Below are 26,057 nucleotides of genomic sequence, written 5' to 3'. Positions count from 1 at the left end.
TTAGAGACCCTGGGTGTCAGCCTCACAATAAGAGGACTTTTGCAATCACAGACAGACTAAAATGTAACATTTTTATTCATTTAATAGGATAATATCACACAATAGGATAGGCACAAACTAAGAAGGAAAAAAAAAATCAGAATAAAGTGTCATTGCCATTTTTGTTTACAGGACGGAGTCAGAAAATGGAACTATTTAAGACGACTAGGGAAACATTCTAAAACCACCCCAACCTAGCTAACGTTCCATAACGTTAGGACTAAAATTCCAAGTTAGATAGTACCCACTTAATCTACAAGTGAAAAAGAGACTCCAAAATTTATTCTATTTAGTATAACAACTTTTACATGAAATATATAGCAATTTGTTTCTGAGAAAGCAACACGGCAACTCTTAGGCGTTTCCTGTATGCAGTGACTAGAAAACCTTGATACAACTAGGCAGCTCTGCTTTATCAGTAGCTGCTCAGGGCTAGCATAGAACAGCTTAGAGAACTAACATCTCAGGTTTCAGAAGGCAGCAATAATCTGTTTTGGCTTTTATTCTAAATGCTTATGTAGTTAAGGCGACAACTGAAGCACATTCAGTGAAGGTAGTTGAAATTTAGTGACAATCATTACAGGGTCTTGCAACCTACATACAATGTATAATGCTTTTGTGGAATGAAAACAGTGTTGATAATTGGAATTTTACACACTCACACAGAGAAAACTTAAAAATCACTATCAAAGGCAATCATCCTAAATGTACTATGCTGATGTACTAAGATCTGAGGATGCCACAGAACTGAAGCACATGACTAGCTCTGTGCTTTGTTCTAGGAGAAAGCTGACCAGTTCTCAGACACAGCTAAGCCTACACCAGTCATCCTAATCACAATGGCTTATATGAAAACATCAGGTTCTCAGCAAAGAACCAAGTCCAGGAGAGTCGCTCAATCTTTTGAGAGTTTCACATCTGTAAACCCAGGATAAGGCTACACCTGTCTTAAGATCTGAAGATGGTATCAGACAGAGTGAGGTTCCCAGCGAGGATGGACGATAGGAAGGTCTCCATGCAGCATATTCTCCCTGGCTCCGGGAAAGCTTCATGTGCGAAAACAGAGAAGTCGCCGAAGAGGAAAGCTAGAAGCATCCTGCTGTGGTGCACTGTACAGGTGTTTACACTTCGGGGATGGTGTGATCCATCAGGCTTTTCATGATGCTGGGAGCCATCCTGCAAGACAGCCACTCATTATGTAACTGATGCCTTATTTTCAAATTACCATGTGAATCCAAGACAGCCCCAATTCCAGTTTAGCACCGGTTCTCATGAATGACTTTGAGGGGGAAGGGAAGGTCTTTAAATGAGCTCAGATCTAAGGGACTGGGAACTGAGTTGTCAGAAACTGTCCAGGAAAAATAGATATTTACATCAGGGATAGACATGTGAGAGAAGGTGTGAGAGTCCATTACACTAAGGCTGGCTGCTTAACTGAAACAGCAAGGCTGTGATGAGTCAGAAAAAAAGAGGGGACTAAGGAACCTACCAGGAGTTAAAAAGGAAAGAAAGATTGTAAAACAATCAACTCTTTCTTGCTCGGAGGGTAGCTAGCTGCATTCTACCCAAAACCCAAAAACATAAATTCATTCCAAAGGTTGTGTTTATGAGTATTCCAAATCTCACTCTCATGTGCTATATCAGGGCTGTGGGAGAAGTGTTTCCACGATGCTGTGAAGGAGCACAGGGGTTGAAAAGCTCGGGATAGAATGGCCCTTGCTGGCCTCCGTCAGCGCTCATGGCCTCTACACTCAATTCCCAAGGCTGAAGCGCGAGCACCCTGCACCTCTCTGCGTCCTGAACATGGGAAATAATAGCAACAGCCACTCTTAACACCTCACAGGCAAGCAACCCACCATGAACCACCATGACTACATTTCCAATGCAGAAGACCTGCAAGCTGAAAGTAGTGCCCACATTTACACCAGGTGCTGGCAAGCATGGAGTTGAGCTGTCGACTTACCGTTTGATAATATGTTCGAAGATGAAAGCAGGCATGATTGTGATGGTAACCACAGTCCCAGCCGTTGACAGTATATCTGCAATCTGAGCATCCTAACCAAACACAATTACATTTCACTAAGGCTTTATCTAATAAACACACAACTGTTATTGTTAGCTAAGGAACACACTGTATTTTGATGTTGTCTTGCTGATATCTCTGGAGTCCCAGTTCCCAGTATGTCTGAATCTTATTTAATCTTACAGATATAATTTTCTTAAGACAGTAACAAAGTAAAGGTACTGAACAAAACTCTTTACTTGAAAATAGTATGCCCCATACACAGTCAACTGTATTCTAGAATTTATGGATTAAAGTCAATCAAAATCTATAAAAACAAAAGTATTGCTATATGCCAAGACTTATTCATTTTCTATATTTCTAGACTGAAAAACTTGGCTATGCATCCATTCAGAATGTCTAAATATTTCCCTGCCTGTGTCTCCACAGAATTCTGGCTTAAGGGAAAGCAGGAATCACAGTTTAGCTGCCTTGGCATGGGAAAGAATTCAAATAACGACCCAAAGTTATTTCTGTGATGGCCTAAGCCAGAGCCAGAGCCCAGCTCCTGCATTTATCTCCCACCAAGTGCCAATGTTTAGGGGGCATCACAAAAGCCCTACTACCTAAATAATGTGTGCTGGCTTATTTTGTGTCAACTTGACATAGCTGGGATTATCAAAGAGAAAGAAGCCTCAATTGAGGAAATGACTCCTTGAGATCCAACTGTAAGGCATTTTCTCAACTAGTGATCAAGGGGGAAGGACCCAGTTCATTGTGGGTGATGCCATCCCTGGGCTGGTAACCTGGTTTCCATAAGAAAGCAGGCTGAGCAAGCCAGGGGAAGTAAGTTAGTGAGTAACATCCCTCCATGGCCTCTACATCTGCTCCTGCTTCCTGACCTGCTTGAGTTCCAGTCCTGACTTCCTCTGGTGATGAACAGTGATATGGAAGTGTAAGCTGAATAAACCCTTTCCTCCCCAACTTGCTTCTTGGTCATAATGTTTGTGCAGGAATAGAAACCCCGACTAAAAAAAAAAAAGACACTGAAACCAGGGTCATGTGAGTCCTTTACCTTCAAGCCAATGACGTTCTGTCCGTTGATCTCACAGATGTGGTGTTCAGTGAGAAGGCCGTTTCTGGCAGCAGAACTATCTTTCACGATGGATGTGATTTTCCCACTTTTAAAGATAAAGCCAACATGCCCGCTGCTGTCCTTATGCATAGTGACTGTCCGTTCAAAGGGCCTGAAGCATAAGGGTTGGGTTAGACTGAAACTTCAACCTCACATTCCAGCAGACATAGCATACCTACAAACTCTGCCACACGGGATGATTTGTCACAGTAAGTGCTAAGTGTTCCTAATAATTTAGTATGGCTGACACTGTATATATGGAACACCTTAGCAGCCGTTTGCAGTCACATCATTTGATTGACTCACTCCCAAGCACAGTGCGTTGTGGAGTCATCAATATGCATGCCTTCCCTCCGCAGCCCAGCACATGTCAGTAACAGCGAGCGGGATGGCTTCCCACTAAACCACTCAGTCCCTTCAGCACTTCTGGGAGCCAGCTGATCTCAGGACATTTAAATCTTAAAACTTCACTGTAGTTTTCACAACTCAATTTTCAAACTTTTAAAGCATTTCCATCTGTTTCATTCATTTCTTTTGTGTGCACATGCATAAAGCTGCCGGAGTAAGCTCTCTCCACCACGTGAGCCTAGGCACCCAACCCAGGTTGCTGCGATCACAGGCAAATCTTTGCTCTAATCTGAAAGACCTTCCCGAGCAGCAGTGGGAAGGGTTCCTCAGCCTGTCTGAACAGGAAGGAACACTAGTTAAAAGGCCTCGAGTGTCTGCCTCAGACACCGTCAAGCCTCTTAACACTCTTGACTTTCTGAAACCCTGCCATGATGGTTGGTACTGCAGGATTTTAACCTGCTTTACTGACAACATGGAAGTCTCCAGCTGGGCCTTCCTATTGGTCCAATAACTTCTAAATTACTTAAGAATATATCTAGCTGAAGATGTGAAGACCTTTCTGCAGTGACGGACTCTCCTGATGCACATGATACTGAAACGGGAAATCACGGAAGACAGTTGATGATGGAAAGTCCATGCAACTGGGTTGGCAGAATTATTATAAAAATACCTATACTACAACAAAATTCATTTACAAACTTAATGCACCACCTATCAAAATTCTAATATTGTACATTACAGATTTAGAAAAAAAAAAAAAAACCCAAGAATTCCTTTGGAACCTTAAAAGACCACAAGCAGCCAAAGCAACGCCAAGGAGCGTCACTGCCGGGCTTCACAGTACTCAGCAGCAGAGCATCCACTGCTGTCCTGAAGAAAGCCGGTGCTGCCAATAAAGGCAAACAAGGCCCCTGCCACCCAGCAGAGCGCCCATCAAGATGGCAATGCCATGGCCACGGGATTTTCACCATCAAAGCAAATCATATAATGGGGAAAAAAACAATTCACTCTGCTTTATCACTATAGCAACGAGCTGGAGTTAAACTTGATATATATGCATACTATTCATCTCTAAAGAAAAATTACATTCATAAAGTTTGCACAAAAATAATGGAGGACCAAGGACTACTCAAAGTCACAAAATCTTAGGAAATAAGCACGTTCTCCATATTGAGAACCTAGTCAATAGTGCATGCATGCATATAAACAAAGGTGCACAGGATACATGGAAAAGAATAAGGAAGGGTAAACATTAGGGCAAAAGGAAGGACTAAATGCAGGTACTGAGCATGAGTTATAAAAGAAGTTAAAATGATTCCATTTTCTTTTTCTCTCATGAATTTCCTTACAGTGGTGAATAACTCAAAAAATATATTCTATAGTGAAAATATAAAGATTTACTGAGATGACGTGTTTGGATCTGGTTAATTTTAACATGTGATGTCTTTGTATTTGCACCATTACTGGTTTGTCTGTTTGTTTGTTTTAAAGAAAATGACACAGGTGGGTCTGTGCAGGTGCCTTTGAAGAAAGGAACAGATATTGGGGCCCTGGAAGTGGGATTACAGGCAGCTGTGACGAACCCTACTTGGATGTGGGAACCAAACTTGGGTCATCTGGAATACTGTGTACTCTTAATGAAAGACATCTTGCCAGACCTGGTCCAATTTTTATGAAATACTACTTTACACATTAAAAATATTTATAGACTTTCCCATTTTTTATTGTATTTAGGAATTTAATAAACATTTTTTGATCAATGTCATTTTTCTTTCAAGAAACTCCCCCTCCCCAGGTTTACTCTCAGTGTGATATTTGTCTTAACACTTGTGGGAGCTGGGAAAGAGGCACATCATTTTTGTACTAAGTATCCAAGTTAAAGATAGACCACCTACCATGCAGAATGACTCCTCCTCTTTTACTCAACTGCACAAACACCTCAGAGACCAGTATTTGGTTTCAAAACTGAGTCCTTAGGAACTCTGCGACATTCAGTCCTCATGACAAGGGCCCTGGCACTGGATGCTTAAGCTGTCTGGGGCAGGGAGCCACAGCTGCCTTACTACATCACTTCTCCAGCATATACAACCTTTCCAGAGAGACAGACAGGAAAGCCCTGGCTGAGAGGACAGATTCCCACAGAGTGTTAAAATGTATATGCAAAAGTAGAACTCTATGAAAAAAATCTACATATGAAAAACACATAACTGCAAGATGTAATAAATCTACATTTTCCTTAAAACATACAAAGTAGAAAACTGTATTTACAGAACCCTGAAGGAGCAGAAAACTGAAGTATAGGCTTGTGTCTCAGTGTCCCTGGTGGGTAGCAGCTCACCTGTCACGAATGGTCATGGTAATCTTCTCTCCAAATGCCTGTTTGAGCACCTTGTGTGCCTTGTCAGAGCTCCAGCCCGCACAGTTCTCACCATTGATCTGGAGCACCTGGTCCCCAAATCTCAGCCCAACCAAGGAGGCTGGGGAATTAGCCTGGACCAGTTGAACAAATATGCCCTAGAGAACAAGAAAACAATTTATCACTGCTATGTGTAACTCCAGTTCTGGGGAACCTGGCAAAAGTTTCTGACCTCTAAGGCATTTATGTGATGCACATATGCATAAATATATATATATATATGCTGGCCAACGTGCAACAAAAACAATTAAATGAATTATAAAAACAGTTAAATGATAGCTCAGGATAACAATTCCATAGTTTTTAGCTCTAAGACCACTTTATTCATCTCTTAAAATAATCAATAAAACGGGTTAAACAACTACAAAAAGTACCTCTAACAATAAACTCACAGGATATTCATATTTATACAAATTCAATCAGATTTTGAATCAAGCACAAATACCGAAGAGGAAGGACAGGGAAACCTTTCCTACAGTCTCCCATGGACCAGTCATGAGATCTGCCATGAAGCCCTATGACCAGGCAGCACCCCACTGACTTTTGCCAAGCAGGTAAACTAGAATGATGCTAAAGGGCCCCAGGACATCTCTGCTGAACTGTACCACACTCAAGCTTCAGTGAGGCCAGGACTTTATAATGAGCACACCAATGTGTCTTAAACATGTATAGGGCACATAATCATGCCCTCAGCCTGTGGAGCGGAAAGGTAGGTGGTGCTGGCTTTCCCTGCTGCTGTCAGCCCAGTCAGTCAAATAGTGTGACACACTTTTATTCTATGTGGAAAGCTGGACTCGCTGAAGCTAAGGAACAGTCAGACTGAAACAGAATCCAGAAAGATAATGGTGAAGAAGGAAGCCAAGGAGGAGAAGGAAGAGGAGAAAGAGAAAGAGAAAAGAAAACAGTAAATGGAGCTAAGGGCCCACTATGTCTTTTACATTTTAAAATGTATCTGAGGAACTGGTTTCATGTCTTTAGTGTGACAAGGGATTTGTGGACTCAATTACAAAGGACTGTTTACAATTTAAGTTCAAATTTTATAAACAGAAATAACAAATTTGCAGAACCATCTCATAAATAATTAACACTCAGCTTAAAAATGCATGCCCAGTTCTCACTGTCCATCGCTCCTTTACTTTCACACGTGCTGACCTATGTGAATCCCAGAACTCTACCACACACACGCTTTCCTATGGTTCTGTAAGCCAGTGACATCATCCACTTCTGGAAAGTGTATCAAAAGAAAAGCTCAGGACGTGCTTGCAAGTTCCAGCATGGCTTCTTTAAGCAGGTGTCTCCAAGTCAAAAGTCTGGACACATAATATTCCCCATTGCAGATGGGTTATTACAGCTAGCCAAGCTATTTTCATTTCAATATTCTGTGACCTATTTAGATAAGTTCAAAAATATAAATACTCACATTATCTATTGACTTAAGTCTGAGCCCAATCTTCCCGTCCTGGTCCTTACACAGAATGACCTCCCGAATCCCTTGTTTAATCTCTGCTCTCCGAATCCCAGCATCGTTGCCTGTCACAGGGGCTACCATATAGTTCACACTGGATGGTCTAGTTACCAACTGCTAAGAAAATGACAAAATTTGACAGGATTTAGAAGCACAGCATTGAACTGGAACACACTCAGTTATAGTTCTTATAAACATTGCTCCATTGATAAACTCCCCCAGGTGAAGTCGGATTTACACTCTAATGACAGTGGTTTTATTTCCTCGTTCGTCTGCTGATTTACTCCCCATAATCCTTGGGTGGATAAGACTCAGTGACTTATTCCCTCAGTCAACCGGCACCCCTGTGTATGGATCATCACCTGCTGCTGAACAGCTCAGCTAAAGACCACGTAAGTGACAACAGCTGTCTCAAAAGGTCACGTGATCGACCTCAGACGGAAAGCAATGCATGAATCATTTCCCAGAAGATACTCCGTTGCCAACAAATACACTGGGGTTTGCCTTTATTTCAAACATATTTTCCTAGAACTTAAACATCACAACATTTTGCAATATTCATTTTCCAGAGATTTTCTGTGGTATAATCATAAAATTACCAATTTAAAAATAAGTTCAATATGAACAAGGCCTTAAGTCAGAAATGAAATAAAGAGACAACATAAAAGCATGTGACACCACTCTTGGCAAATCTGCACATGTGCACAATGGGATTAGGAAGACAGAGGTGCCAGGAGCAGGGCAGTGGGACTGTGGCTGATCTTACACTGAAGGCAAGTCAGCTCCAAATGAACTCCAAAGCCGTAACGGTGGAGATCTGCTGAAAACATCAAACTAGGAGAGAACACAACATGGATCTCTTTGCTGCTGATCTGAGCAATGATTTTTTTAAATCTTCACTCCAGAAGCAGAAGTCGGTAAGTGGAGCTACATCAAACTTAAAGTTTCTTCACAGCTAGGGTGGGGCATGATGGTGCAGACCCAGAGGAAGGTGGGTCAAGTCTGAAGCCAGCCTCAAAACCTATCTCAAAACAAACAAAAAAGTTCTTCACAACAAAAGAAGCATTCAACAAATTGAGAGCAACCACAGAATGGGAGAAGTTATTTGAAAATCATCAAGTAGTAAGGGGCAAATATCCAAATACATGAATAACTCAAAACTCAACAGCAAAAAAAACAACAACAAAAAAGAAAAAAAACAAAAAAACAAACTCAATTTAAAAATGAGCAAAATACAACCTTTTCCCAAAGATAACAAATGGGTGTGTGACAGATCATTTATCATTAAAAAGAAAATCGAAGCCAGAAAAATGACATCACCACCTCATGTGTCATTATGCTGGGAACAAGCAAAAGAGACTTACTCTAAGTACTACCACTGAGTTTTCAGACCCCATCTAGTCTGGCCCAGGCCCTAGGGGAGCTAGGGACTTCCCTTGAGCTGGCCAGCTTCTGCTGTAGGGAAACAGCTGAAGGAGTCCAGACAGCTCAAGGACAACTGCTCCATCTCGATGGCAGGTCAAATTGAGTTCATGTTCCCAGACCCAGGAACCTCCTTCAACTGGCCAACACTCCCTTGCTAAACCCCTTATGTCAAAATATGATTGTAAAATGGTACCACCCACCCTACTCCCCCTTGCTTTATGGTTTCACCCTGTACAACACCCTTTCAGGGTCATAGTTCAGCTCTGGAGCCTATTCGATCAGACCTAATAAATTCAACAGTGGATGATAATGTTCAGAAATCTAGAAAGAATTTTATAATCTTAGGAGAGTTCAGCCCTAAAGTTAGGAATATGTGCTTACTACAAATAAGAGTTTACACTATATATAAAGTACATTTTATAGTATTTAAGATTACACTGTACATACCCCTTGAGTTGGCACTCCAGAGACCATGGGCATGTTTCCACATATTTCAGCTTCATTTAGAGACAGTCCCATGTATTGAGAGAGCTCTGGATACAGTTTAGGATAGAGATCTAATGTAAACAAAGAAAAAGGCATTGGCAGAATACTCAAAATAACAACTCAGTATAACTTACTGTGTTTTATTCTTAAAAAAATTAAGGTACAAAGATTTTGACGCACAAGATGGAAGGACATCTTCCCATCCCTGCCACAGTTAGAATGAAAAGATCGTGACCACTGCACTGCCTAGTCCTCACACGTAACGACATCTGAGACAGTCTTAGCTCTCTAGCCCAGGGAGCCATCCATCTGTGGCCATGCGGCACTTGAGCACCACATAACAGTCCGCACGTGTTCGAGTCCCTCATTTAAAATGGTCTAATGCTCGCCATGGTGCCAAGAGCTCCACTAGTGAGGCAGAAGCAGGAGGAGTGCCACGAATCTGAGACCAGCCAGGGCTACATAACACCGCCTTAAAAGCTGGAGGTTGTCTAGCAATCAGCAGACCTGTGTCGTCATCCTGTCTGCTTCTGACCTCTGCTAGAGACTCATCACACACATACACCCAACACTGATAGCCGCTGCATTTCTCTTAAGAAAAAATTGTAGATCTTCACAGTACAAATATAAAACCGAGAGAAATAAAAGACCCAGAAGGTTAACTATTCGAAGGTGAAAGTAATTTCCCAAATAAAGGACCTTGCCCTTCTGCGTTTTTAGCATAACCCTAATGCATTCGACATGTGGGGATTATGGCACAGACTCTTTAGTTCAGAATACCCGAAGAGTTTACAGTCTCCGCTGCTTAACTCACTCCATAAATAGCAATGGGATTTGATGTTTCCTCTCAGGTAAAAGGAGGTAATTTATTCTGTCCTACCACTTTAAGAATGACAGGCGGCCTGGCCCATCTGCCACCCGGAACGGCGGCTCGTAGAGGCTGAGCAACTGGTGGGTGGGAGACCTGGGCTGCCAGGGAGCAAAGAGATCTCTGCGGAGTGCACACGGAAAGTGCACCCCCTGCCTTGCCCTGCCCCGCCCTGTCTGATCCAGCGATGAGGAATAGAACTTTGGAACTTCTGTTCCCACCAGGCGACTCTGAGGCATAAAACAGAGCTCGACCCATCTACCACTTGGACCAGTGGAGATCCAGGGACACAGACCAGATACAAGGGAAAGGCAAGAACATATCACTGACAACAAAATGGCAAGAGGAAAGCGAAAGAGTATATCCCAAGGAAACCAAGACAACCTGGCAACACCAGAACCCAGCTCTCCCATAACAGCAAACATCGGAATTCCAAACACTCCAGAAAAGGAAGACACAGACCTGAAATCATACCTCAAGATGCTGATAGAGATACGTAAACAAGAACGGGAGGAAAAGCAAAAAGATTCAGAAGCTTTTAAAGAGGAAACAAGAAAAACACTCAAAGAACTCAAAGAACTAGAGGAAAACAGAATCAAAGAGATGAAGGAATGGAAGAGGGAATTTAAAACGGAAATTGACACAATAAAGAAAACACAAAAAGAGATAACCCTAGAGACAGAACACCTAAAAAGGAAATCAGGAATCACAGAAGCAAGCATTTCCAATAGATTACAAGAGATGGAAAAGAGAATCTCGGGGGCAGAAGACAACATTGTAAACATAGACAAAACAGCCAGAGAAGATGCAAAAAACAAAAAGCTCCTAACCCAAAATGTCCAGGAAATCCAGGACACAATGAGAAGACCGAACCTAAGGATAATAGGAATAGAAGAGGGAGAAGAGTATCAACTAAGAGGCACAGTAAATATCTTCAACAAAATCGTAGAAGAAAACTTCCCTACCCTCAAGAATGAGATGACCACGAGCATAAAAGAAGCCTTCAGAACTCCAAATAGGTTGGACCAGAAAAGAAATACCTCCCGACACATAATAGTAAAAACATCAAGTGCCCAAAGCAAAGAAAGAAGACTAAAAGCAGTAAGGGAAAAAGGTCAGGTAACATATAAAGGCAGGCCAATCAGACTCACACCCGATTTCTCAACAGAGACTATGAAAGCTAGAAGAGCCTGGACAGACATCATGCACACCCTAAGAGAGCACAAGTGCCAGCCCAAGCTGCTATACCCAGCAAAACTATCAATCACCATCGATGGAGAGATGAAGATATTTCAAGACAAATCAAAATTTACACAATATCTGACCACAAGAATGACAGGCATATTTCAATAAAATGAGACAAACAGAATCTTTAAACATTAGCAATAGTTAACTTTTTTTTAAAGTGAGCTACTTCTAATCTTTCTTCTATGATCTATTTTAACTTCAGAGTAGATTCATTACAAAGAATAAAGTTAAGAGAAGGCAACTCAGAAGATGAAAAGCTAGGGAATCTTAAGTTAATGATTTACTTTGTATCTTTAGATATTTCAGAGAGGCTTGATCCTGAAGCCCTGATTCAGGATGGAAGGGAGACAGAAAATGGTTTATGGAGTCTGAACAGCAGCTCTTAGTTCTGAAGAAAATCCCAAAAAGAACTTCCTGAGCTCCCTGGCAAAGAGGCAGTTCAGGATGCGCGAGAGCACGGCAGCTGGAAAAACTGTAGTGTTTCTCACTAATGAATAGACTATGTTAAAAATTATGAGTCAAACTAAGAATTTTATTATGCCCTAAAATTCATCTTCATACTCAGAGATCACTCTTGACTAAACAAGTTAGTTCTTTAATAAACCATAACATGTCAAAACAAGATCCTAGATTAGAAGAAAGCCTTTTTATGTATTCCTGTCCAAAAAAAAAAGAGTCCAAAGTATAAACCTACTTCCATCTGGAGAGTAAGCAGCAGCAGAGGCATCCACCAAAACAAATGCTTGGTTGGCAGGACTGGCAGAATAGGCAGTTTGAGCCTGGGAAAAAAAAGAAAAAAAAATTCTAGCAAATTACAAAAATACGTGCATCTTTCTCATACTATTACATGTTAAATCTAGTACAAACTAACTGAAGTTTTACTCAAAGTTTCACTTGAAACCCTTCAAGCAATCATTTTCCCCAAAAGAAGCCTATAAAATTAAAAATTTTAGGAGTACCTTAAAAATTGAAAGACACCACGTTCCACGCCTTATGGTCAGTGCCTAACAGTACACCTGCAGACACATCAGGTGCACGTTCTTCCTCAAACTCATCGCTTAGCTGCCTTACCATTAACTCCTGATGCCCTTGTCTCACCTCCCACAGGCCGGGATGAGAGGCGTGCACAACTGTGTTCAGTCTACTCAATGCTGGGGATGGGCTGAAGACAAGGCTTCAGACACTCCAGACAAGCACAGGCTGCTAAGAGCTTGGAACTGAAATTAGTTCTACAATTACGTGGTTGGTTGGTGCTGGACACAACGGCATAATGGCTACTGTAAAGTCATTTACAAGGTATGAACTCCCGGTCTGCTGCTGTGGTGAAAAGGGCCACACCAAGAAGAAATGCTACACTCCTCTGTGACTGCTTGCCCAGGGCATCTCATCAAAACCATCTGTGTTGTCCATCCTAGGAGACGAGGCACAACAACCAGCCTGAGGACTAGGAATATCTTTAATCTGGCAGGAAAGGAAGAGCCACCCCACTTCCTACCCCCCCATCCCACCCCCCAGCAGCTAGCTCTGCTGGAACATCAAGGGTCCTGTAAGGGAAATCTGCCTCTTAGAGAGGTCAGCTGACAGAAGCTGAAGCTGGTTCCTTTCCAGTCTCCCCTTGAACTTTCCTGCTCTAAAAGCAGCAATTGCCTCACTGTTTCTGTACATTTTATCCTCAGAGAGGAGGCGTGTCGGTTCTAGGACTCCTCATACCCAAAGGCCTCAAAAAAAAAAAAAAAAAAAAAAAAAGTTCCAACAAAACTACCACTATCTAAAGTAAAGGGCTGGCGTGCATATTAGACAATTCAACATAAATATGTCTTATGTAATTTATGTAAACTGTACTAAGAAAATTAAGCTATCTTTGAAGACTGTAAAACAAATCTAAAGAAATACTATCTGGGGCTGAAGAGATGGCTTAATGGTTAGGAGTACTGACTATTCTCTTCCAGAGGACTCAGGTTCAATTCCCAGTACCCACAAAGCAGCTCACAACAGTCATCCTACAAGATCTGACACTCTCACACAGACATACATGCAGGCAAAACAACAACTTGAGAGGAAAGGGGAGGAAAGAAAAGGAAAGAAGAGGAGGGGAAGGGAGGGGAGGGAAGAGGAAGGAAGGGGAAGAGAGAGGAAGGGAGGGGAGGGAAGAGGAAGAAAGGGGAAGAGAGAGGAAGGGAGGGGAGGGGAAGGGAGGGGAAGGGAGGGGAGGGGAGGGGAGGGGAGAGGAAAAAAAAACAACAACAACAAAAACTACTTGGGGAAGAGGTGGATCAGTTAGGATGAAGACAGTGGAGTGCTCTTGAGCAGACCCAAAATCAGTTCCCAGCACTGGAGCTGAGCAGCTCACAACCATGTGTAACTCCAACTCCACCACAACAGATCTAATGCCCTGACTTCCAAGAAGACTTCTACTCGGGTGCAAGTACACACACACACACACACACACACACACTGTTGTTTAGCTAATAAAGAAATTCTATCCCAGTGCTAATAGATATAGAGAAATAAAAACAAATTTCTAGTCAATGTTTTAATAATCTACAAGAGACCGAAACAGATTTAGAAATATATCCATAAATATATACTATTTCATTTAACAAATGAAAACATTATAAAATATTTTTTATTTTAAAGCAAACATACCTGAATTACTTTGTCTACCTTCAAATCTTCAAGAGATGGATAAAGCGACATTTTTGCAGGTGTTTTCTAATTAAAAAAAAAAAGTATAGTTTTTAAATGTCATAGAAATGTATCATAGTATGTAGAGCCAACAATGTGCATATGAACACTTAACAACTGTTTAACTCAGTAAACAAGCTCAAAAAACAAAAAAATAACCAAAAATCAAAAAACAAAACAACAGGACTATTTAAGGCATATCATAGTTAAGACATTAACGATTGTTACCAAACTTGTCTCTCTGTTCCCATAGCTACCAAAGTATATTCACCTTGGATATTAAACATCAAGAAAAGCTCCCTTTATTTTACAATTTACAAAAATCAAAGAAGAAAGGCATGTGGGTTACCCTTATCTGACACAGTGCCCCTCAGCTACACCAGAGTCAGTAGATGAGCTTTCATAAGACACTATTATATGGCACAGATATGTGGATATATTACCTTCTAACAAGAGCCAAGAGCAAATAGAATTCATGCAAACATGTAAAACAGCACTGAGGAGATACCCATAGCCTATGGAAAAACTTAACATATGCCATCAATATTTTTTAGCAAGTTTTATCTAGAGGAAAGGAATGTAAGAAGGAAATTATTGCTTTTCATTGCTAACATTTCTATACAGTTCAATGTTTGTTAAGCTACCATAAATTGCTTTTTGCAACAATTTAAATAACTAAAATTATCTGAACTATTACAGACATGTATTTTACATTTTGTTTAGCTATTCTGAGATAAATACCTGAGACTTCCACTTTGCCATATAAAACAATGTATCCTATTGCTAATAGGTTTGGCACATTACTGAGCAACCTCCATCAACCTCCCACTTCCACATCCATTCTTTATTTCCTGCTCTCCAAAGCCAGAGCTGAACCTCTTAAATACTGGCTGCTGACAGGAAGAGGGTGCTGAGCACCCAGTAGGGGCAGCCAGTGGTGCTGAAGAGCCCACCTCTCTCCGCCATGCTGGAGCTAGTACACCCTCCAACCAGGTCCTGCTTCTCTAGCAGTTTCTACCACAGGGAGAAATCCAACAAGTTGAGCCCAGCTATACTGAGCAGAAAAGCAGGAGAAAGCCATCAAGCTCTTTCTGAAGGAACAGTTCACCCAGAAACCCTTTCATATGGAGCTGTAGTAAATTCTAAAATGTGACACACTAAAGTAAAAACACACTGGAAGTTCGACCATGTCTACCAAGGAGCATCTCATAAGACCTAGAACAGAACTATCAGCAGGCAATTTGTCCCTGTTGTGTTCGTTCTCAGTCCTAGTAGTGGTTACTCACTAAAACAAAACCCCAATAAGGACATGAGAAGCCCTCTGAGTTATTGGCCAGGACTGTCGTAAGAGACACAAAACACACACCCTATGGCTACTGCCTCAGAGATGGAAGGTGAAGACACCATGCATTTCATAAGCTTAGCTAACTAGTCAGTGCTAGTGAAGTTGTGGATACTGGAAGAGAACCTACAACTACAACTTTACTAAGCCAGCATAACCCTTAACTACATTTTAAATATGTCCTTAGAAAGTGTAGTTTCACCCCCAACAAGACTTCTTTTTGCAACAGACAGAGAACAAACAATACAGAAAACCACAGCCAATCAAAATGCAGTGTTGAGAGGCTCAGTCCCAATGGATAGATATAGCCACAAAACACTCCTGCACCTAAGGCTCATGGAACACTGGAAAAGATGGGGTGAAAAAGCTGTAGGCATCAGAAACTAGGGAGTTGCTGCAAGACCATGTATCCTAGTAATGTTGAAGTCACCAACATGACTGCCTATTCATGAATAAGACAATAACACACTTACCAATGCAGACAGGGAAAGATCACAAGGCCTCAAACCTACTCAAAGAAATATAATTAAAAATGCTGGGAGCAGAGGAAAGTTTTCCCCACGGAAGAACATACTAATTGGCTATTCAATTTCAAATGGTCAGCCGTGGAAAGCATACATACAAGTAACATACAGACTGTGAAGAGTATATGTCAGAATAAAAAGGTAAATACATGTACAAACATGCACATGATAAAAATGAAAAGAGACGCCATGAATTTGAAAGACAGCATAGAGGGTGTATCAGGGGTTTGGAGGGAGAAATGCTGTAATTACGTTATAATCTCAAAAACAAAAAGCTGGATGTGGTGGTGCATGCCTTTACTACCAGCACTTGAGAAGCAAAGAAAAGCAGATCTCTGAGCTCTACACCACCCGTATCTACACAGCAAGTTCCAGGACTACCCAGAGAAAACCTGTTTCGAATAACGTAAGTAAAATAAAACTCTACTCTCACTAGATTCTCCACAGGATTCCTTCCTTCTCACTAACCAGCCACCTTTTATTCTATCATGCTATAGGTACTAATTCTTTACATTAAACTTTATTTTTACTACCTTTCTCACACAGAAGACCTCAAATCCTTTTGAGGAATTTATTTTTCATATCAGCATGAGCTGGCCTGTCATTCCCCTTCTTATACTGGATACTACTGTGCGCTCAAATGACACCTCCCCTTCCTGCCATCCACGCCCCAGCTTCAGGCAATAACAGGGAGACCTCCTGCCTCTGGATTTCCCTACTGTGGGCATTTTAACTGGGATTCATGGATTTTATGGCCTTTTGTTGGCTTCCTTTCTACCATCTGGTTTCATCCATGTAGTGGCCTCTGTCTTTCAGTACTTTTAACTTTTAAAGCTGAATAATTAATTGCTTACACGCCACTTCATGTTTGCCCATTCTCCTCTGTACCTTGGGGCCATAATGAATATTACTGGTAAATAATATACATGCTTCAGAAATACTTTTGATATATGGCTAAGAACATCACTTCTAAATCAATGCATTTAACTGTTTTGTAAACGAGCAAACCGTTTCTAAAACGATTACACTATTTTCATATTCTCGGAATTCTAATTTCTCCATTTCCTTACTGCTTCAGTCTGTGGCTCTGGTGACAGCCATGGTAGAAGTGAAGTAGCATCTCAATGTGGAAAGGGTTGTACTTTCCTAACAAACAATGACACTGTCATTCTCCTGTGTGTGGAAAGGGTTGTACTTTCCTAACAAACAATGACACTGTCATTCTCCCGTGTGCAGGGCCACCTGCCGACCTTACTGCACCGACATCTCCTATCTATGAAGAAAATGCTACTTAAAACCACTGCCTGTTTATTTAACTGGATTTGTTTTTGATGGTAATAGTTCTGCTTAAATTCTAGGTATCAGGTTCTAAATTCATTCAGGTTTCAAAACCAATGGAACTGGCTAGCTTATTAATACAAACATATTTCTCAAAGTTCTGTGCACTAGAAAGTCCAAGAACAGGAGAAGGGTCACGCCCTGTGCCACAGACAGCAACTTTTCATTGTGAATTCACAAGGCAGTTCTGTGGTGTCTCTGCTGTAAGAATACTAGCTCCAGTTCTAAGAGCAAAGCCCTTCAAATCTCACGCCCCACACCCACCTTCACCATCGTGCAGAACCTAAACAATGAATTTTGAAGGAGGTTATGTGTTCACACACATCACATACTCCTATCAGACAGATTTTCAGACACTTTCCTTTCATTCTTTACACTGCCTTTCATTTCGAGTGGTTTTCGTAGCATGAAAGGTTTTTGTTTGATAAAGTTAAATGTGGTTCCCCTGGCTAGTTGCATACTAAAGACAACAATAACTCATGGTCATTAAAACACTGCTTTGGTCTATGGATTTTACACATTGGCTATTACGCTTGGATCTCTGATCTAGTTTGAATTGTTTGAAGCACTGACGGAATTTAATTCTTTCTACCTACATATCAAGATACTGTTTCTAGCACTGTCCTTTGAAAAGAATAGCCTTGGGAAGGAATAAAATTCTACTTTGAAAAGAATTACTTCGGCAGCCTAGTTGAGAATCAGGTAATGGTTAAGTGTCACCACTCTTGGCCTCCAGTACCCTGGCTTCCTCCTTACCAGGCCCACACCTCTCTATTTTTTAGTGTGAACTTTAGAATCTAGTTATTCTCCCCTCTCCTGATCTTTAACAAATTTCAAGTACAAAACTGGCGCTTATAAGCATATGCTGAGGCCTGGGGGCTGGAGAGCGACAGCTGGGTAAAGAGCACACACTGCTCCTGTGGAGAATCCATTAAGTTCAGTGCCCAGCACCAAGGTTAAATACATCCTAGTTTGTTTTGTCTCTGATACTTTCTAGTTTTCCCTTCAATTCCTTCCTTTACCCTACAAAAGTGATCAAGAGTGCATTCTGATTTCTACTTTTACTGTGCTCAAAAAGATGCTCCGTTATTTCCGGTTTTTTTAATTGTTAAGATGGAATGACCTGTGTGCACAGGTGAGAAGAAAATGTCTTCTGAGACGTGATGGAGTGTCCTGTTGATGGCTTTAGGTCCCTTTGGTCTACAGTACTGCTCACGTCCAGCTGCTTGCTAATGCTCCGTTTCCATATCCCGCCGCTGCCAGCGCTCTGATAAGGAAATCTATGCTCTCATCTGTGTCTCCTTGCCCTAATTTAGTCTATGTATTTTAAGGATCTGAGGTTATATGTGCACATAACTGTTTACCTACTGAGTGGGTGCCCCGACCCGCAGGACAGTCAACGGGAACCTGGGATCACCTAGGAGAGAATGAAGGAACAAGAGGTGTGAAGAAAGCCAGCAAGTCAAGTGTCTGATCAAGCTGACAAATTTCTAATTTTTCACATGCTAGTTTTATACAGGTGGTAGAAGGAAATAAGGCATGGAAAAGTAAGGTATGGAACTAAGGGAACTTTCCGGTTAAGGGATTTCTCACAATACCCTTTGTGAAGAATTTCTTGAGGAGGGGGATGACCCAGGTGCAGGTGGGAAGGTTCTGCCAAGCAGGACCCGTTGTCTGGGTGACCGTTCTACTCGGCTAGCTACCTGACCAAAGTGAGATCACCCATTTTCTGGGAAAAAGCCTTTACTGTGGGAAACAGAAACCTAAGCTGAGATCTGTGAAAAATGGCATTACTCAAGCTAAGGGAATTTCATAATTCTGTCAGCTCCCGGCAAGTGGGTGCTTTTAGCATTACAGCACCACACCCTTTAGTGTCCTAAGCCATCGGTTGTCAACCTTCCAAATGCTGTGACCCTTTTATTCAGTTCCTCATGTGGTGACCCCTCCAAACCACAAAATTATTTTCATTGCTACTTCATAACTGTAATTTTCCTACCGTTGTGAATCATAATGTAAATATCTGTGTTTTTCAATGGTCTTAGGCGACCCTTGTGAAAGAGCTATTCAACTCTCAAAAGGGCAAAGACCCACAGGTTTAGAACCCCTGGTCCTATGCTTACCACAGGAAGCATGCCCAGCCCATCACATGATGATGATTTAATAAACTGGGAAGGATTAGTGGTGTTTTGCAGAAGTTTAAGTACTTCTTTCAAACTACTGAACTTAGAGGAAGAGGTCAGGAGGAAGGGCTATACATGGTGCATACAGAGAGCAGACAGAAGGGCAAAGCAGTGGTTCTCAACCTGTATGCCACGACCCCATCCCCTGGGGTTGCATAACCCTTTCAGAGGGTCACACATCAGATATCCTGCATATGAAACATTTACATTATGATCTATAAAACAAAAGTGCCTCTAACGGTAAGCTCCATTTGCCCAAGGACAGCTAACTTCCTGGAATGCTGGAGGTGGTTGTTCATAGGATAACAAGCCAAGTGTTCTCACTTTTGTAAACAAGGTTGGTTGTGCCAACTGCACAGGATACACTTGATCACACACAAGCAGGAAGTATATCAGGATGTATGCCTGCCCTCACTGGATGAAGGTGGGAAGTACATAGCCTTTTGGGTTTTGCCTTTATAAGAACCTCACTGATGTAACTCACAGCCATTCTCTAGGATGTTGGCTACAAATCAAGTGCTTCAATAATTTGACAGAACTACTCAAATCTCAGTAAAACACGACTTATTTTCGGTGTAATATAGAGCATACAAATGGAATAGAAATTCGGCAAACAGGAGCAAAAGTGTCTAGCTGATCTCACAAGCAGCAATGAGAAAGACTCTCCCGTCCCCGTGTTTTTCCCATTACTGCAAACCTCTACATCAGGACCAGGTACTCTCTTGTTTTAGGGCAATCACTGCCTCCAGTTGTGTTTTGTTTCTTTTTTCCATATAAACAATTAACTAAAAGTTTTCTTCTCCCTGAACAAAAGTTTTCTCAACTCTTGCTAGCACTATTCCTTCCCTCAAACCTCTCAACGTTGTTCTACTTTTCAGCTTTAGCCCTTCTTTCTGCCCCCTTCCTTCCCTCTAAGAACTGGCTGGGTTCTCTGAAGAGGATTTGAGTCTGCCACACTCCCTCCTGATGATCCCCCTGCTGTTCTCACCTTTCTCCTCTCCAGCCAGTCCTTTTGGCCTAGACCAAATGAGATGTCACAGATCTCATGCATAGCAACTGCTCCAGCAATTTTCCTTTAGAATACAGTCAGTCACCTTTAAACTTGACAGTCTAGAGGAGAGCTACTAACACCCCTTCTTCCCTCAGCAATCCTAGCCTTCTACACATGCACCTATGTACCCTCCCCAAGCTCCTCATAAAAGTCCTCCCAGGCTCCTGGAGAAAACTGGGCCTTCAACGACCTCCTTCTGCCTCTCTGCACCCCTTGTTTTTTTACTTCTGCCTAAGAAACAGTGCTCCAAATCTCTAACAAAAGCACTGGAGCTCAGTGTTTATCCTTATAAAGGGATGAAATCATAGGCCTTTATCTTCCATACAGAAACTGGAAAAACAAATAGAGCCTTTTCAAGTTGAAGTGAGTCATTTAGTTACTATTCCCACAGCAGCTGAGTTTGACTCTGGTGTTCACACTGAGATACACTGCAGTTACCTTTGCCATAAACTGTTGTCTGGTTTCCCACTATCCCCAGCACAGGACTGAGGGCAAGCCCCTGCACTATGTCTCTGATCTGATTCCAAGTGTCAAAAGTATTTAGTTCTTTTGGCAGAACCATGACTACCCTTGACTGGAACTCTTTACAATGACCAATGTGAATTACGAGATTACATCAGTGAAGAGCTCTCGTTTGAATCCTTTACAACTCCTAGTAAACCACAGAATTCTGCTTCTAGCTGATAAATCACCCAAAGCTCCTGAAATTAAACCAGCACAGGAGGTCCTCACCATCTGTGGGGAATCTGCCTGCAACCTTCTGCTCTGTACTGGTCTTATTCCTCGGGAAGACCCAATCCTTCCAACAACCAGCCCCTCAGGCATGTGTGGTCTACACCATACTGGTTGAACCCATAATACTATCATATCTTATAAAGAGCCCCAAACCCATGGTATCAGTGGGCTTTAGAAAATAACTTCCCAAAGAGTTTCTGTTAAGATTTTTTTCTAATGATTTGAGGAATACCAGAGTCTCCTCAAAACATGACAACAAAAAATGACTACACAAAAAAGAGAAAGTTATCTCCAGACATGGTGCCTTCTAAATGGATGGGTACTTTTGGTAGGATAACTAAAAGTGATGCTTTATCACTATCAACTGTCCTGCCCTTGTTCAGAGCAGGCCTATTATTCCTGTAGACATATTAGTAAGAATTCTCTATCTGTCCCTCAACACCCACACACAACTCAATAAGGAAAGCGATATCTTGGAAGAACTAGAATTTGGTTGTTGCTGCTGCTGAGTCTAATAAGAAAGTCAGAGTTCTGCTCTTTCAGCTACAGCTGAAGAGAAGAAAATTAAGGAGAAAGGGCATGCATGTGAGAGCAGTTGGTGAATTCTAGGTTTAACATCAAGAGCCTGATCATATACACTGAGAGGTTTAAGACAAAATCCTTCTAAACAAAAGTTTCTAAACAAAACCTGAGAATCAATGAGTACACAATACATTCCTATTTAGTTGGAGAAACAAAATCCCTTAGTCAACAGAAAGAACTTTGTACTGCAGTATTTTTAGAAAAGCCCCGTCCGTCCTCTCTCACTAAGAAGACGGTACAGTTTTGAATAACTCTTATTTGTATTCTAAATTTACTGTGAACGGTTTGTAGAGGCCAACTGCAGATAAATAAAAACGATGACCAGAAGGAACGAGTAATGTAGGCACATCCAAAAAAAAAAAAAAAAAAAAATCACAATTATTCTATTTAATGTTTAGAAGCATAAATGGAAATTCTCTTTAAAGAATGAATACCCTCATTATAATCCTAAGCCATTCAAGTTATTAAAGATACTATATTTGGCCATGGAAATAAAAAATTAACAAGCGGTACTGATATAAGTCAATGATCATTAAGACCTAGAATTAGTGTTGTGTTTTGATGACCCAAATTCAAGAAAAACCAAAAGCAATGACGTGCCTGAACAAAGATGAGTTGAAATCTTCACAATGGTTAAAAGACAGGGTCACACATTCTAACTAGTGAAATTTAGCTCAAGTCAAATACACGGCCCGTTTCAACCATGTATAGTCAGACCCAGATACTTTGGAATGGTTTAGCTTTCTTTTGTTGAAATCACTCCTAAAATTTCTGATAACATTCCACTGTGGAACTTTTTACTTTGGACAACTAAACATAAATAATTTAAAAGTATAAATAAGAAAAAGTGCTGTGTTGAACTCAAACAATAAGGACCTTGGTTGTCCTGAGAGACAAAAGACATTCCTTGTATTCATATAATTTGTCAAAGAACATACCTGAATCAGTCCTAACATTCTATAACCATATGGGATACACACACACACACACACACACACACATACACACACACACATACACGGGTAGGGGGTGGGGAGGGAGGGAGGGAAAGAGGAAGGAAGGAAGGGAGGGAGGGAGGGAGAGGGAGGGAGGGAGGGAGGGAAGGAGGGAGGGAGGGAGGGAGGGAGGAAGGGGGAGAATACCAGAGAACACAGCTAGGTCAGTAGGTCAGGTCCTAAGAGAAGTATTTGACTTTTGCTAATCTTCAGATAAAAACTACCCGAGGTACGAAAAAAAAAAGTTCCCAGGAGTGGGGGCAATTATTTTGGACTATATGAAAATAAAAGTAATAATAGTTCCCAAGTTCCCTTGATTGATAAAGTTCATGAGAAGACTTGAGAACTGTTCTCTTAAACAGATATCATAGGGGATTCTGATAATCAGCCATTGACAGCTACGCTCATATGTGTCAAAGATTAATGAAAGATATTATAGGGTTACAGAAGGGAAGCTGCAGTAAGTTACCCTTCATAACGGCCACAAGGACAGCTGGTGCTGTTGTGATGTGACAGGAGGCTTGAAGGGGAGAAATCTTTCAGCAGGAAACATTAAAAAAAAAGGTTCTGCTTATTCTCATTTAGGAGTGGGGTCAGAAAGATTCAGACCACGTACACTAGCAGAAGATACTAAGAAGGTAATAAAAGCTAATAAAGTGGAGTTGTCCTGAGGCTGGGCACCACCGAGTTTGCTGGCAGTTCTGTGTAAGGAGCTCCAAGGAGTATGTGCTGTTCAGTTCCCAGCACACTAACTCCAACTCCACAGGGATCTGCTGACTCTGGCCTCTACCCACCCTCACCTCCCCACCCTCACCTCCATACACATACCCACTTGCAAACACATTTTTTTTTAAGCTAGCAAAAGGAAAAAAAAAAACTGTCACTGTTTTTAATATACTTGTTCAGAGCCTTTTACAGCTTTGAGAAAGTCAAGTATAATAGCAATAACTCATACAATATCTGCTCCAACTATAAATCCAGACGTGGGTGCTTCATGTCTTCGGTTCACTGTGACACTGACTGACAAACAGCCGAACTTAACCATAAAAGTTATAATCCAAAATATTATCACTCAATGGAGAAACAGACGCATACAGCAGAAAATCATGCCATCCCCCTGTTAAACTGAAGAAAACATATTTACATGTCTGTCCATAGAGATACTACCTGAATGAGTCCTAGGCCCTTAAAAGAACTGGCTTGCCAGAGGAAATATGAGCCATATGTTTACTAATTACATTCTTAAACACTAAAATTTTCAAGAAATGTCGCAACATTTGGCAATTAATAAATACAAAGAGAACTGTTACTAAATGTATTTTAAAGTGTGTGGGTGTCTTTTACAGTCTCTTGATGTTTACTACTTAAGAGAAAGTGGCAAAAAACGGGGGAAAATTGGTGAGTCATGCTCAGTTTTAATGGGCTGCTTAATTAAAAAGTGCATCAAAATGTTAACCGGCCCCTTCTTGTTCATAATTCTTAAGTCTTCTTTAATAGTTCCAGCCCAGCTAAAAACCTGCTTCCAAAGTTAAGTAACTTCGGCTATAATGGAGCGATTGTTCACTAAACTTTTTAGACATTTCACTTCCTTATTTCCTGGCGCAAATCATCTGGTCAGTAGTTCACACGTACCACGTAAGACCTACAAGTTTAAGGAACTGAACTAAGTTGTTAACAGGATGGGAAGGCACATTTTTAGTTTGTCCTCATCCTTAGACCAGGGAAAATGAGAGCACGAAGCTGCTTAACATGTTATCACCTTGACATTTAAAAAGCAAGACGACTGACCAGGGCAGCAGCCGTTTTCAATGTAACTTCCGTTCTTAAACGTCTGTTCTCGGCGTAAGGCGTGCGTGTTGAGAATTTCAAGCCCTACACTTTCTAAGTGATTTACCTAATGGAGAAAAACGAAACAAAACGGGGGGGGGGGGGGGGGAAGCTATGTGAAGAGAAGACGAACGCAACAGACGATCCCACACGCTCCACGGCTCCATAGCTGCACTTCCGAAACTGGAAACTTTCCACGTCCCCCTCTGCCTCCCTCCGCCCAGTATTAGAAGGAAATCCTCAAAGGACTTCTGAGTCACCAGATCTCCGGGGACCGTTCCTTGAGCTCACACCCCACTGCAAGCCCTGGCCCTCCCCGCCCCCTCCGAGCGCAGCGGCTCGGCCGCTAACCGTTGTCACCTCCGGTCCGTCCGCGCCCAGCCGTCCTGACGCCGCCGAGGACGCCACCGAGTGCGGGTGAGGACCCGGCCAGACCCACCCGGTCCCGGGACAGAGCGCCCGACCAGCGATCGAGACCTGCCGGGGCCCGGAACCCCCACGGCCGCTCACCTGCCCGGGAGACCGCGCCACTCCTGCCGCCCGCTCCGGCTCCACACAACCGAACCTCAGGGCCCGCCCTACGCGTCATCACCGCCCCCGCCTTCCGCCGCGCAGGCGCAGGCGCCGTCCCCATGACAACGCCCCAGCGACCTCCCGCCCAGCCTCCCTCTAGGAAATCTGCCCGAGACCCCGCTCCAGCCTCGTTTCCCTGGCAGCCCCCACGGCCTTTTACTACCCTTTGTTCCCGGAGCGAATGCTCATTGGCTGCTGACGGTTACTCTCGATATCGAACACACAAAGAATAAATAAAATGAAAGCCACGTTCTAACCTTAAAAACAGACTACGCTTTCTGAGAGTTGGTGATGCTGATAGGAGAACTCAGATGTTTTGGGGTCTACATTCATATGCGAAACTGACTGTCTAAAACATTCCAGAGCTGAGGCCATTACCAGACCGTTTCCTAGTAACAGAATATGACATCATTGGCATGCAAGCCATTGTCTACCTAGATTATTCCCCATTACAGTAACTTAAAATTTCATCTCTGGTAACTCTATGTAAAACAATAACCATTACATAACAAGTAGAATGAAAATTTGATGCTCCGGGGAGCTTATGGCTTAACTGATGAAAAGCTTGTCAAACGAGTTACAAGACTGAAAAGAAGAAAGACAGTTCTATTTACAAACGACATGATTATCTATGTAAACAAAGACAAAATAAACGCCAGGAAGCAGCTACAGCACGGTTGCTGGGATACAAGGTTAATACACATGGAGTCGATTACTTCCCTATCTGCTCAAAATAAGCCTTTGGAACTGAATATTAAAAATATATCAAGATAAACCACTTAGCTACAAGCAT

General features: G+C 41.9%; 1 protein-coding gene across 4 annotated transcripts; it reads right to left on the bottom strand.

The window, feature by feature from the left end:
* Window positions 1–57: 57 nt before the first annotated feature.
* SDCBP (syndecan binding protein) lies at window positions 58–25,264 on the bottom strand. Of its 4 annotated transcripts, XM_080938516.1 has the most exons (10): window positions 25,202–25,221; window positions 18,686–18,738; window positions 14,079–14,144; window positions 12,127–12,211; window positions 9,278–9,387; window positions 7,361–7,522; window positions 5,863–6,038; window positions 3,117–3,288; window positions 2,003–2,094; window positions 58–1,215 (listed from the first exon to the last, which is right to left on the bottom strand). In XM_080938516.1, the coding sequence occupies exons 3-10, from the start codon at window positions 14,127–14,129 to the stop codon at window positions 1,161–1,163; spliced, it is 903 nt and encodes a 300-aa protein (XP_080794642.1). In that variant the 5' UTR covers window positions 14,130–14,144; window positions 18,686–18,738; window positions 25,202–25,221; the 3' UTR covers window positions 58–1,160. The 4 variants fall into 4 exon arrangements, with proteins under 4 accessions (XP_080794642.1, XP_080794640.1, XP_080794643.1 ...); XM_080938514.1 differs by lacking the exon at window positions 18,686–18,738 and having other exon boundaries at window positions 25,202–25,264; XM_080938517.1 differs by lacking the exon at window positions 18,686–18,738 and having other exon boundaries at window positions 7,361–7,519; window positions 25,202–25,264.
* Window positions 25,265–26,057: the final 793 nt, after the last annotated feature.

Source organism: Micromys minutus (genome assembly GCF_963924665.1).
Source record: "Micromys minutus genome assembly, chromosome: 26".
NCBI classification, from domain to species: domain Eukaryota; kingdom Metazoa; phylum Chordata; class Mammalia; order Rodentia; family Muridae; genus Micromys; species Micromys minutus.
This window is presented reverse-complemented; position numbering and strand designations above follow the sequence as displayed.

Excerpts from the sequence above, each read along its gene's own strand:
- SDCBP (XM_080938514.1), bottom strand. The coding sequence starts at position 14,129 with ATGTCGCTTTATCCATCTCTTGAAGATTTGAAGGTAGACAAAGTAATT. Across the intron at positions 3,289-5,862 it reads ACCATGACCATTCGTGACAG|GCCCTTTGAACGGACAGTCA; the intron begins GTGAGCTGCTAC and ends CTTATGCTTCAG. Across the intron at positions 1,216-2,002 it reads TTCGAACATATTATCAAACG|GATGGCTCCCAGCATCATGA; the intron begins GTAAGTCGACAG and ends GCTGTCTTGCAG.